Here is a 13,000-nt window from a genome sequence, read left to right as displayed (position 1 = left end):
TTTAGATAATATGCACACTTAGCATGTAATTTATATATAATACTTCATATCTATGTTAAGATGAAACTAACTATGCACTCACCTGAGAAGGTGGTGACTCGGCACTTGGACAACACTTTGTTACTCTTAACACAATTTTCCTTCGGCAAAACCTAGTATCATTACCACTAGGGTTTAGTTTATCATTCACCGAGACTAATTAATAGTCTAGATATTATTAATATTATATAAGCGTTAAACAATACTTATATAACCCATAATAATAGCCTAAGTAGTCATTATAAGTTCCTAATAACGTTACTATAATTATTTAAAAGCTATATTAAAAGTTGCGTAGGCGTAGCTCACTTACAGCGAGTTTTAAAGAAAACAGGGCTTTGCTTGGAGCAACGTTTCAAAACCGAAAGACCCTTTTCTCGAGATTCTGGGAGCCTCGGGGCTTCCTTCAGGTGCTAGGGGGTTTCCTAGGGTTTAGGGGGGGTTAGAGGAGTAGTGAGAGAAAGTAGATAGAGAAAGAGTTGTGAAAATGTGTGAGAAATCTGGGAGAATTCGCATGGTATTTATAGGGCCAACAGCTCGGACTTACGCTGGGCATACCGAAGGCTACGATGGGCGTAGCTTCGGATAAGGCTCCAGCTCGCATACAACTGGCTCACACTTGCATCGGAAGGATAAGGCCGAAGGTACGCGGGGCGTACCGGACTTCGTATGCGGGCCGTAATGCGAAGGTGAGGTGTCAAAATCCGAAGTGATCTCCTGATCAGCAATGGGCGGTCCAGATGCTGCCACGTCGCCTATCTCGCATCAGGTCTCGCAATTTGCACACTCAACTTCAAAAATTCGAATATTCCTCATACGAGCTCCGTTTTCGACGTTCTTTATATCCACGTGAAGGCGGGAACGTATTCTACAACTTTCGTTTATACTGTATCGGCTAATTCTGACTTAATTTTAAAAGTTATATTATTAACAGGCTGGTACATGATTGGTCCGTTAAATTCTCATAATTTTTTCATCCGACGTCCGTTTTCGTCTATCTTTTTATCGTTACGCTACTAATAACGAGATCTTCGATTCTCATTCAGGTTGTGTCGGCTAAAAAACGCTCGATCTAATACTCGAACTTCGGGCCGTACACCGTTAAGCCGAAACTTCGAAAAATCATAATTTCCTTATACTAAGTCAGATTTGGGCGTTCTTTTTTTTATGGACGCTCTCGGTCTAACGTATTCTACGACTTTTGTTTAGATTGCTAAGGCTAAAAGTTGCTCTATTGTAAATTCACTATTTACGCTTCCCGATATTGTGCCGGTTCCGTCGCAAAAGTTCAACGGGTCATAACTTCTTCGTTATAACTCGAATTTCGATGTTCTTTATATCACCGGAATCCTTGTTTCGACCACTACAACTTTTTGTAAAGATATCAGGCTTATCCCACACTTTAATTTTGACACTTATTTTTATTCTTTATTAATTATACATTTATAATTAAGTTATAAGCACACAAATACACATAATTCACATAGTATTCAAATATTTCATCTTTATTACTTCAAAAGAGTTATAATTGTTGACCTAGACTATTACATCATCTAAAATGCTTAGCCCCGAAACACGGGCGTTACAACAACACACACACTTATAGGCCAAAAACTCACACAAGGGATCTAGGGTTTGCAATGGACGATTTAGAAAAATGGAGGCTGATAAGAGGGAGGCTATGAGAGGTTACGAAGTTTAAATAGAGGATCAGCCCATAAACTTTAGGGTTTTTCTCCAACAGCCGCCTCCACTTCGTGGCAACCTTACCACGTCGCGATGATTCGTTAACCCCCCCGCGACCCAAAAGCTAATTTCCACGTCGTGGTGAGGCTTCACCACGTTGTGGCCGAAAAAGACATCCAACCTTTTTCCCCCTCTGAATCCCTGATTCGATTCATACAAGAAAACAGATGTTACAATAACCGTATACTACCTATCGACTACTGCTATAATAAATAAATTAACAAAACGAATGTAGATTGCTCCTAATGCATCGTCTAGGAGTGACCATATTCATTCAATTGTATCCACCATTTATTCATCCTTCCAGAACCATCCTAATGATCCATCTTATTTTCAAGATAAAACTATTTTGATCCCTACAAACGAAGAAGTCGATGCTATCAACGACTACATGTTAGAATTGATGAAAGATGAAGGGAAAACGTATCTAAGTTCAGATTCTTTATGTGAGACTGAGGCACAAGATTCTTTTGAGGAATCAGTATACTCTCTAGATGTGTTGAATTGTTTTAAGGATTTTGGAATTCCCAACCATAAACTTTATACTAAAAAAAGGTGTTCATGTCATGTTACTTCGTAATATTGATCAAACCAAAGGGCTATGCAATGGTACTAGATTACAGATTGTAAGGCTTGGAAGACACGTCATTGAAGCCCGAATTATATATGGTAGATTTTTCAACAAGACTACTTATATACCTCGCATGAAGTTAACCTCGTCTGATAAGAAAAATCCATTCCGTTTTCGGAGGCAATTTACTGTAGTTGTTTGTTTCGCTATGAACATTAACAAAAGTCAAGGACAATCATTATCACATGTTGGATTATATTTGTGTAAACCCGTCTTCACGCATGGTCAGTTATATGTAGTTGTTTACCGTGTCACAAGTAAAAAAGGTATGAAGGTACTCATATGTGACGTGGAAAGTCGTTCAACTAATAAAACAAAAAATGTTGTGTATAAGGAGGTCCTTCAACGATTATAGATAGTTGCCGATTTAAATGTATCTTCTACACATTTCAATAATACCAATAACCATAATTTTTTTTTGTATTTTTTTTAATATTTGTAGACATTTGTATGTTTGGTCGAAATTAGCACACAGTTTCGTATTTAAGTCCTCTACACTTCATTAGTTTTGACCGAAATCCATAAATTCCTCTAACTAGGGTAAAAACGACAATTTACCTAGAGTGGTCCGGAAGACAAATTTATAAAATTCGCCATAAATTGCAGAAAAATTGTATGGAAGTGTGTGAATACTACTTTAAAGATAAGAACTTAATCTATCTTCATGTGATACATTTTTGAAAACTATGGAGCTTGGTGGGGGGGGGGGGGGGAACATGTCCTGAACAGACCCTAAGTTTTATGTAGAAATCTGGAATTTAAAATACAATGAATTCTTAAATATTTGTAATTCCTGTGACATGTTGCGTTTTTTTGCATTCTTTTATGGACTTCCTCTTATAGCATTCATATATTATGTCATAAACTAATGAAAATTTACTCAATAGTTGTTATATTTGAACCCACTTATCATGCATCATTCCTTCTAGGTCATCCTATTATTGATAAATGGAAAAGTGATTGTTCCTCTCTTTACTGGTTTACTATAGGTTCCATAAATTGCTAAAATAATGAATCATATTATTAAACAACGAATGTTGTTATTACGAATCTCACACCTAATAGAAAAATTAAGTTATGCAATTTGTTTGATTCATTTTTTTCTGCGACAATTGTGAATATTTCACACATATTACCTTCTGTTTTGCTTATTGTTTGTCAGTTCGATTTATCAGATCACTTCAATTCATAAAATCATTAATGGAGTACATTTTGGGCAACAAAAGAAATGATGCACAAGATCACCCATCCATCGTAAATTACAGTTTTTGATTATTTTTTTTAGTTTTACACTTATCACCATCGAACTCTAACATCATTATTGAAACTCTTTCAAGAACATCATTACATACATTTGATATTTTATGTTGTACAAGTAAATATTTTTGAAAAACTAACATACAACAAGAATGTTCTTGATCTGTACAAGTGTTTTGAAAAACTAACGTACAACGAGAATGTTCTTGGTACAAGCGTACAAATAATGTGCTTTTTGGAGTTATTGTTAAAAAAACCATGGACAACTATACAACGTCAGTTTATTCCGTCAGGTGGTAGAGAAATTTTTTGACATTGGTGGTATATCATTTTTGTGTATAATTTTACCATCTTCCTTATGCGGACTCATTATTGCTGAATGTGATAATGGAGATGAATATCTAAAAAAGTTTTTATTTGTTTGTAAACCAACGACTTTAGATTGCAAATCGTTACCGTTCCCAATCTCTAAATACGTTGCGGTAAGATTGCTATGGTAGTTATGAGTTCGAAGTCGTTGCATTTCAAAATTATGTGGTTATCATACACACTGTCATCGTAAGACTTTATCTGTATTGTATTTTAGGTATATTATTTTAGTTTATTTTATTATTGATAGGTTATTTTCTTTGTAGTGATTGCTTAAGGATTTGATGGATTATGATTACTTCCACCTCATAAATTCATTTTAATCCAATACATCCAATTTGTTTTAACATAAAAAGTTGTCTATAAAAAAATCTTTCAATGATTATAGATATTTATCGATTTCATATATCTTCTACACATCAATAATACTATTAGCCATAATTTTCTTTTTATAATTATTATGTATTGTCTATACTATCCCATGTATGTATTTTTTATGCATTTAACTTGTTATAATCTAATAAATTATTTTTCTACAAACTCAAACTTTAATCAAATTTATTAAAATCTAATGAAAAGCCTAAATATAAGTCTTGCGTTGTTGATACACATGAGTCTATATACCTTCACCGTATTTCTTCAGCTCCTTCGACTTCTGGTCTTTATACAAAAGTTTTCATTACTTGTTCTTCACAATCGTGCAATCAACGTGGAATCAATACCAAATAGTTCCGTCTTTAGAGGTACATATTTTTTGATTTCATTACCCCTTTCAAACTTCGTCAAAAGATTCGTTGCTTTCAAGGGGATAGATTGCTTCCTGATGTTCATTAGCGTACACGATTCGTCCATTGATGTTTTCCTCCATTTTATACCAATTTTTTTCTAAAGTTTTTTGTTCGTCGATAAACGTGGGATTAATTTCAGCTGATTCCTCGTTTCGCCGATTCAACGACCGACTTCATCTCGTGGATTTTTGAGCTGTTTTTCGTTGTTTGTTTATTAATCCCCACTTCCGTCATTAGTATTGTTGGATTCACAATCTGAAATTATCTATTATTACCCCCAAATCTGATATTCATCTGACATCCGAATCAAAGGTAATTGTTCTGAGCCGCACTCTTGATTTGTTTCTTTTGTTTTCAAAAGTTTAACTCATAAATTGCTGCATTTGCTTTAATCCATCTTTTCAACAAACTCTATTGAAACCCTCATTATTTCCACCATTCTAGTAACGAACTAATTCTGTTTCAACTTTCAAATTGAGGTTCTCCTTTAACAATCGCTTGAATGTTAATTCAGATATGCCCTACCTATCTATGACTTGTTTGATGAAGCTTCAAGGGCAATAAAGAGAAAGTTATCTCAATGTTTTTTTGTTTTATGTTTTTTGTGCTAGTAAATGTTAGGAATATAGGGGTGTATCGATTTGCTTACTGAAAGTGATTATTGTGACTTACAGAATTAGAATCTACTAACAAGATAATCAATCGACTAAAATCTGCTTCACCAGCTCTGATTAGATAACGAGAAAGTGGGAATCACAAACTTTCACCCCAACATTCAAAACTGATTACTGTTATAATGCACATTCAAACACCCCCAAATTCTCAGTCTAGGGTAATAAGTTGATTGTTATTGACAAATATATGAACATAACTTCAGTTTACATGTCCTTTTTCTTTTTTACTTTTAGATGGAATCCAAGCTGGATTGTGATGCGGATCATGGTCATGATCATGATCCAAACGAAGGTTCCATGGTCAAGATAGAAGAGAATGGAAGGCGTCCAGGGGTATATATCTACAGACAAGATGTTGTAAAGAGCAAAACTGATGGAAAGACAGGTGTAGTGACAGAAGTTGCAGGTGATTCTGATTCAGATAGCAGTAGTGATGATGAAGATGAAGATGAAGACAATGAAGTGGTGGGCCCCAAAGAAGATTTACATGAAAACATCACTGGAAATAATACTGATAATGATGATGATGAAGAAGAAGAAGAAGAAGAAGAAAACACCCCACTTCCAGCAGACCATGTTAGGGTTCTATGGATGGATGAGTCAGAGTCAACCCATAGTCAAAATGATGTGATAGTCATTGACAGAGGTTTTTTACATGGAGATTATGTTGCTTCTGCTTCTGATCCAACTGGGCAAGTGGGTGTTGTTATTGATGTCAATATATCCGTTGACTTGTCAACCATTGATGGGTGTGTCATAAATGATGTCTCTTCAAAGAATCTGAAACGTGTAAGGGATTTTCAAGTGGGCGATTATGTAATTTTTGGTCCATGGTTGGGTAGAATCGATGATGTTCTTGATAATGTCACAGTCATGTTTGATGATGGATCAGTTTGTAAAGTTATGAAAGCTGATCCTTTAAGGTTAAAACCCGTTGGCAAGAATCTTCTAGAAGATGCACATTACCCATATTACCCTGGTCAAAGAGTCAAAGCAAGTTCTTCATCTGTTTTCAAGAATTCAAGATGGGTGTCTGGGTTATGGAAAGCTTCAAGATTGGAAGGAACTGTAACAAATGTGACAGCTGGATCCGTTTTTGTTTATTGGATTGCATCCGCGGGTTATGGCCCGGATTCTTCAATCACACCTTCTGAAGAACAAAACCCTAAAAACTTAAAGTTATTGGCATGTTTTTCACATGCAAATTGGGAACTTGGTGATTGGTGTCTTCTTCCATCTCCAAAAGACTCTGTAAAAGGTAGATTACAAGGTCAAGAGAAGTCCGAGAGTGATTCCGAAGTGCAAGAAAACACTGGAATCGGAATCACCAATTCCAATCCTTCTACTGAATCTAGTTCTTGTAGTGGTTCATTGCCTGTTTCAAAAGGTTCGAGTTCTGGGACTCATGAATCTTGGCCTTTACATAGGAAAAAGGTAAGAAAAGTTATGGTGAAGAGGGATAAAAGGTGTAAGAAAAAAGAGGAAAATTACGAAAAAGCCCTTCAAATTGTGAACACGAAAACACGAGTTGATGTACTTTGGCAAGACGGGAGTACAAAACACGGATTGGATTCCACTTCTTTGATTCCAATTGAAAACCCTGGAGATCATGAATTTGTTTCTGAACAATATGTTGTGGAAAAACCTAGTGATGGGAATGATGCTGCTGATGATGATCATGATGATGAAGTTAGTCGTGTTGGAGTTGTGAAAAGTGTGAATGCAAAAGAAAGAACTGCATGTGTAAGGTGGTTGAAATCGGTTGCAAGAGCAGAAGATTTTAAGGAATTTGATAAAGAGGAAGTTGTGAGTGTGTATGAGCTTGAAGGGCATCAAGATTATGATTATTGTTATGGGGATGTGGTTGTGAGGTTACCATCTGCTGACGTGGCAAGGTTGACCGATGGGAATGAGGTCAAAGGAGATTTTTCGGATCTTTCTTGGGTTGGAAACATTACAGGGCTTAGAAATGGTGATATTGAAGTTACTTGGGCTGATGGGATGGTTTCAATGGTATGTTGAATCATATTTCTTGTAAAAAGACATGAATGCCCTTGTTGTTTTTTTCATTGATATGTTTGTTTGGTGATATCAGGTGGGCCCACAAGCAATATATGTAGTAGGGCGTGATGATGATGATGACTCAGCTGGTGGTGGAAGTGAAGTAAGTGATGATGCAGCAAGTTGGGAAACAATGGAGGGTGAAGATAATGATATGGAAAATCTTCAAAAGGCACTAGAGGTTCTTTTCTATTTCTATTTCTATTTATAAATTATAATTCTCTTCATGTCATTCATAATTTTACAAATAAAGTGATTTAAAACATTTATTTTTTTGTTCAGGATCTTGGGATGCAAAATGGGTCACAGGATACAGATGAGCAAACAGCTGAAAGCATTCAGACAAATGGTGCGCTTTCTATACCCTTAGCTGCCCTTGGATTCATGACAAGGTTAGCAAGTGGAATTTTTTCTAGGGGTCAAAGAAACATTACAGATAATTCAGGGGGTGATAATGTAACATTACATAGGGAAGATAAAAATGATGATGTGTCTAGTTCACGAAAATCCAGCTCTACTGATAATACCCTTGAAAGATTGGCTTCTGGTAGTGAGGAGCATGAACATGAACATGCTGACGTGGAGGAAAAGTTTTTATTAGATTCGCCAGCTCAGCGATTAAATATTGATGATTCTGGTAAATCAAGTGAGGGGGGGAATGGAAATTCCAGCTTTAAAGGATTTGATATTGTGAAAGATCCTCTTGATCATTATTATCTTGGTGTCAATGGACAGGTGAGTTTAATGGAATTGTTCATTTTATTGAAATGAAAAAAGACATAATTACGCAAATGACCCCTGTTCTTTGCAGAAAGTCACAGGTTCTGTCCCTAACTTTTTTTTTTTCTGATACAGATGGTCATTGTGGTTTTAAATTATTGTGTGTTCGGTTCTTGACCCATGTGGCCATGTGAAATGACCACAATGTTCTTTTTTAATTAAAGTTAGTGAAAGTTATAAAAAAAATATTTAAAGGGGTATAAAAGTCATTTTACATTAGTCAGGGGCCGACCATGCAAGAAGTTGAAACCACATGGACCATCTTTATAAAAAAAAGCTAGGGACTGAACCTTGACTTTTTGTAAACCAAAGGGACTATTTATGTAATTTTGTCGAAAAAAGAAAATTGTTTGTTTTGCTTGATGGAATGGAATTGGCCATTCTTCCATTTTGTTATTTTTTTTAACGCTGTCATAGAATATAATAGAAAGTATAATCAATCTTTATTTATGTAAATCCTTTTGGAAAAAAATCATCATTTACAATGACGTACAATTTTATTATTGAAAATTACCAAAAAAAACATTATTGTTGTTACAACTTATTCGGGTTCTAAATTTATCCTTAGTTTATTTTTCATTTGTATATAGAAGTTCTTTAACTATAATCAAATACCATTTCAAATATCCTAAACCCTAAAACCTGTACATTATATTTTTACATTATATTCGCAGAATATCACCGGAAGAAAATGGCTGAAGAAAGTCCAACAAGATTGGAATATCCTTCAAAACAACTTACCAAGTAATTTCCAAATTTGCCCCTTCAGTTTCCCATACCAATAATTACAAAAAACTGCTAGTATTGTCTATAAAATAATCATTATCTTTTTTTTCTAAACAGATGGAATTTATGTCAGATGTTATGAAAATAGAATGGATTTATTGAGAGCTGTAGTAGTTGGAGCATATGGAACACCTTATCAAGATGGCCTTTTCTTTTTTGACTTTCATCTCCCCCCTGAATACCCCGATGTTCCTCCGGTAACCAACCTTCTACTGTCTGTTGTCAACTGTCAACTGTCAACTGTTAACTGTCTACTGATGTATTGTTTTTTTTTTTTGGACTTATATTAATAATGAATGATGAATGATGTACAGTCAGCATATTATCATTCGGGAGGATGGAGAATAAACCCTAATTTATACGAGGAAGGAAAAGTTTGTCTTAGCCTGTTAAATACATGGAGTGGAAAAGGAAACGAAGTTTGGGATCCAAAATCTTCCAGCATTCTTCAAGTTCTGGTTTCACTACAAGGCCTTGTGCTTAATTCCAAACCCTATTTTAATGAAGCTGGATATGATAAACAAGTTGGGACTCCAGAAGGAGAGAAGAATTCTTTGTCATATAATGAGAATACCTTCTTATTGAACTGCAAAACAATCATGTATCTCATCAGAAGACCCCCAAAGGCACACCTACACCCTACTTTTCTAATTAAACAGTAAATTCACAGTTTTAATTATTCTGTTTTACTTTTTTTTTGTAGGATTTTGAAGATCTTGTGAGGGAGCATTTTAGAGAGCGTGGGTATTATATTCTCAAGGCGTGTGATGCGTATATGAAAGGCTATTTAATTGGCTCTCTTTCTGAAGATGCCTCTGTATGTGAAACCAGTATTCCGGATGCTAATTCTGTTGGGTTCAAGCTCATGTTAGCAAAAATTGTGCCAAAGCTTTTGTTAGCCCTCAATCAAATCGGAGCTAATTGTCAAGAGTTCATTCATTTACAAGATTCGTAATGTCTTTTTTTTACCCTAAAAAAGTGGGATCCGATTAAATGCAATGTATTTGGAAAGGAATATTGTACATTTAGGGGGGTTTTATGGCAAAATTTGAAAAATCGGATATCCTGATTTCTCAAGCTAACTAACCACACAATTGGGGTGTGTTTTTGGGGTTTGATTTGTTGGATAAGCTATCGAGAGGATTTGGTGGCTATTTTTTGTTTGTTTTATACTTTTGTTGGTGGAAGTGCAACCATATTTGATTCAAGATGAGTGGAAAAGTTATTTGAAAACATGTTATATGCAACTTTGAAACATTTTTGATTTTGGATTCTTTGAGATATAATGTGTTGTGTAATCATGTGTTTGACCAATTTTGACACAGTAGATTTCATGTTTGTGGTTCGGTTTTTCTACTTCATATCTTGCTCTTCATCAGTTTGAAGATATGAAGATCAGAAAGAAGGAACTAAAACTGATGTTGGAATTAAGGATAATCAGTAAAAAAATTTGATTTTTATTTTGTAATTATTTAGATGTCGGATAAAACAAATGGAGAGGCATTTAATCGGGATATATTAATATTGAATGTTTAAAATATTATCTATATGATTCATGTATAAAACAAACAACTTGGTTTTAATCTCCAATACAGAAGCAATGTTCATTGATTAAGTAGATAAAAGTAATGAAAGACAAAGCATTGCAGATTCATACATTTTGATATTCAATATACTTGTGCCCTGATGCTAATTTTTAGCTTATAGATTAATTGTTTATTTTTTACTTAATGTTCACCTAATCCGATATTTCTTTTTCCATTTTCTCAAGTATGCATACGTATATTTGTTATATCATATGAGTATATACCAAAAGAAAGATTTAGTCCAAAATCCATATATCTAATATAATATTCCAATAATGTATAATTAGTTTTAGTAAATAATATAAAAAAACAATTAAATATAATCTTGTTGGCGTCATCTGTATGAGTGTGGCAACTGAAAACCAGTTACTACCAATTTGTCAGCAAACATCTTCCCTGTCTTTGGCATAATATGCCAGTGTAAAGTCAAGTTAATATCCCTTCCTCGAAGATTGCTTCCCTAAATTTAAAAAAAAAACAAAAATATATTACAAAATATATCCAATTATAGCATATTGTACTTTCAACATTTTTTCTTATTTATACTTTGAAAAACCTATCATGTGAAAAATGCTTTGTATTTTTTGATGGCATTGTAGTAATATGAAGAAATAAAAGTAGTTGATTACCTGATCAATGAACCTGTACTTATTCTTAACTTTTGTAGAGAATTTTGCATCTTCTTTTAATTGTATGATTCCATCCCACAATGACACCTGTAAATCAGGAAAAAGACATAATTGCCCTTATCATCATCATCATCATCATCATCACTGAAAATCACCATGTTTTATCTTAAACCAATGTGTACAATATTAAAGAAGATTCTCTCACCTGATTCATGGCATTTTTTGGAGTTCCATATTCAGCAGCTAAAAATACAAAGACCTGAAAATCAGATAAGAAAAAGGTCAACTGTCAACATGGCATTCTTCTTCCAGACATGTTAGTTTATTCTTCACTTCAATGTGCATCTACATTGCCACATTGGTTATTTTGACGCTGTTTATATACAATTTAGAAAGCAAGAACAGAGCCACAGAATGTGAGAGACTTTTGTTTATCTGTATGAAGAGTGGAAGAAAGTAAGAGAATGAGAAACAATAATAGATAATAAATTGCAACCAACCTGCTTGGTATTCCATGTAAACAATGATTGTAGGTCTGCAGATATGCTTAGTGTCATGCCAATCTGCATAAACAGAAGACATATAATTGTTAATTAAACTAAACTTAAAAACCCTAAAAAAATCGAGATGATAAGTAATTTGATTGCATCAAGAGCATGGAATCCGATTACAAACTCTTCATAGATATTAGATCGTAGTTCTTCGGGACAAAAACATCATCAATTTTCCAAAAGGCAAATCGATGGTTCAATTATTTCAAAATCAATAAACCCTAAAATTCAACAGAGCAACTAATTTTTTTTTTTTTAGGCAGAAACATGAAGAATTAATTACCTCGTCGTCTCCGTTGGGTCTATTCTGGAATCGATTTACGTTCAAAACCTAAAAATCGATAACTCGAAGTTGATTAGTCGACAATTGCCGATAGTGATCTAGTGAAAACAACAATTAATGGGGGGAGAAAGAGAAACCTGAACATGTGCAGTTGGGGAAGGGGAGTTGAAATTGTCTGAAAAAGAGGCCATGGCAGCCATTAGAGCTAGAATCGTAAGGGAAAATGTTAACAGAGCATTGGCTCTGTAACCGAAGGAATGCATCTTTGATCTCCCTCTCTGCTGCTGTTACTGCACTGGAGTTTAGAGGGAACGGAACAAAAGAAAGAGGAAGGTGCGTTAACAATTTACCATGGATAATTCACATAAAAACCCTTACGCCTTGTTCCCGAGTTTTTTTTTTTTTTTTTTTTTTTTTATTTTTTTTTTTTTTTATTTTTTTTTATTTTTAAATTCATTAAAGGTAAAGGGAAGGAAAATTTTGACGGAAAGAAAGGGAGATGAAGGAAAATATTCATTATTCCGTGTTCTCGAGTTCGAAGGAAATGAAAGGAAAATTTTAAGTTTTTGTGTTCCCGAGTTAGAAGAAAAGAAAAATAAAACCTAAAATTTTCCTTCCCCTCACTTTCTTTCCAAATCCGCCCAATTTGAGAGGAAAATTTGGAAGGAAAATGTGACTCCAAAATCCTTCCCCTCCCCCCACTTTCCTTTCATTAATGAAACTTGGGAACACGATTTTCCTTTCACACCCCTCACTTTCCCTCCGTTTCCTCCCATTTCTCTCCTTAAGTAGAACTCGGGAGCAAGGCGTTAATTTTTTT

General features: G+C 34.5%; 2 protein-coding genes across 5 annotated transcripts; one reads left to right on the top strand and one right to left on the bottom strand.

Moving 5' to 3' along the window:
- Window positions 1-4,656: 4,656 nt before the first annotated feature.
- UBC23 (ubiquitin-conjugating enzyme 23) lies at window positions 4,657-10,364 on the top strand. 4 transcript variants are annotated; one of them, XM_079000675.1, is made up of 10 exons: window positions 4,792-5,142; window positions 5,505-5,662; window positions 5,739-7,517; window positions 7,600-7,746; window positions 7,848-7,957; window positions 8,036-8,300; window positions 9,020-9,089; window positions 9,189-9,328; window positions 9,446-9,757; window positions 9,835-10,364. In XM_079000675.1, exons 2-10 carry the CDS (start codon window positions 5,627-5,629, stop codon window positions 10,084-10,086), a joined length of 3,111 nt encoding a protein of 1,036 aa, XP_078856801.1. In that variant the 5' UTR covers window positions 4,792-5,142; window positions 5,505-5,626; the 3' UTR covers window positions 10,087-10,364. The 4 variants fall into 4 exon arrangements, with proteins under 4 accessions (XP_078856799.1, XP_078856801.1, XP_078856800.1 ...); XM_079000673.1 differs by lacking the exons at window positions 4,792-5,142; window positions 5,505-5,662 and adding an exon at window positions 4,657-4,785 and having other exon boundaries at window positions 7,848-8,300; XM_079000674.1 differs by lacking the exon at window positions 5,505-5,662 and having other exon boundaries at window positions 4,793-5,142; window positions 7,848-8,300.
- A 588-nt stretch (window positions 10,365-10,952) lies between these two features.
- LOC145051049 (signal peptidase complex subunit 3B-like) lies at window positions 10,953-12,520 on the bottom strand. The gene is made up of 6 exons (XM_078999199.1): window positions 12,318-12,520; window positions 12,181-12,228; window positions 11,847-11,909; window positions 11,552-11,605; window positions 11,347-11,433; window positions 10,953-11,177 (listed from the first exon to the last, which is right to left on the bottom strand). The coding sequence occupies exons 1-6, from the start codon at window positions 12,441-12,443 to the stop codon at window positions 11,052-11,054; spliced, it is 504 nt and encodes a 167-aa protein (XP_078855325.1). The 5' UTR covers window positions 12,444-12,520; the 3' UTR covers window positions 10,953-11,051.
- Window positions 12,521-13,000: the final 480 nt, after the last annotated feature.

The sequence above is a fragment of the Lactuca serriola genome, chromosome 5 (assembly GCF_051521515.1).
Source record: "Lactuca serriola cultivar US96UC23 chromosome 5, Lser_US96UC23_V15, whole genome shotgun sequence".
Classification (NCBI taxonomy): Eukaryota; Viridiplantae; Streptophyta; class Magnoliopsida; order Asterales; family Asteraceae; genus Lactuca; species Lactuca serriola.
This window is presented reverse-complemented; position numbering and strand designations above follow the sequence as displayed.

Coding starts and splice junctions, on each gene's coding strand:
- UBC23 (XM_079000672.1), top strand. CDS start 5,627: ATGCACATTCAAACACCCCCAAATTCTCAGTCTAGG. Junction 7,518..7,599: donor CTGATGGGATGGTTTCAATG/GTATGTTGAATC, acceptor TGGTGATATCAG/GTGGGCCCACAAGCAATATA. Junction 9,090..9,188: donor CCTTCAAAACAACTTACCAA/GTAATTTCCAAA, acceptor TTTTCTAAACAG/ATGGAATTTATGTCAGATGT.
- LOC145051049 (XM_078999199.1), bottom strand. CDS start 12,443: ATGCATTCCTTCGGTTACAGAGCCAATGCTCTGTTAACATTTTCCCTT. Junction 12,229..12,317: donor CCCCAACTGCACATGTTCAG/GTTTCTCTTTCT, acceptor ATCGATTTTTAG/GTTTTGAACGTAAATCGATT. Junction 11,178..11,346: donor AGTACAGGTTCATTGATCAG/GTAATCAACTAC, acceptor TTTTAAATTTAG/GGAAGCAATCTTCGAGGAAG.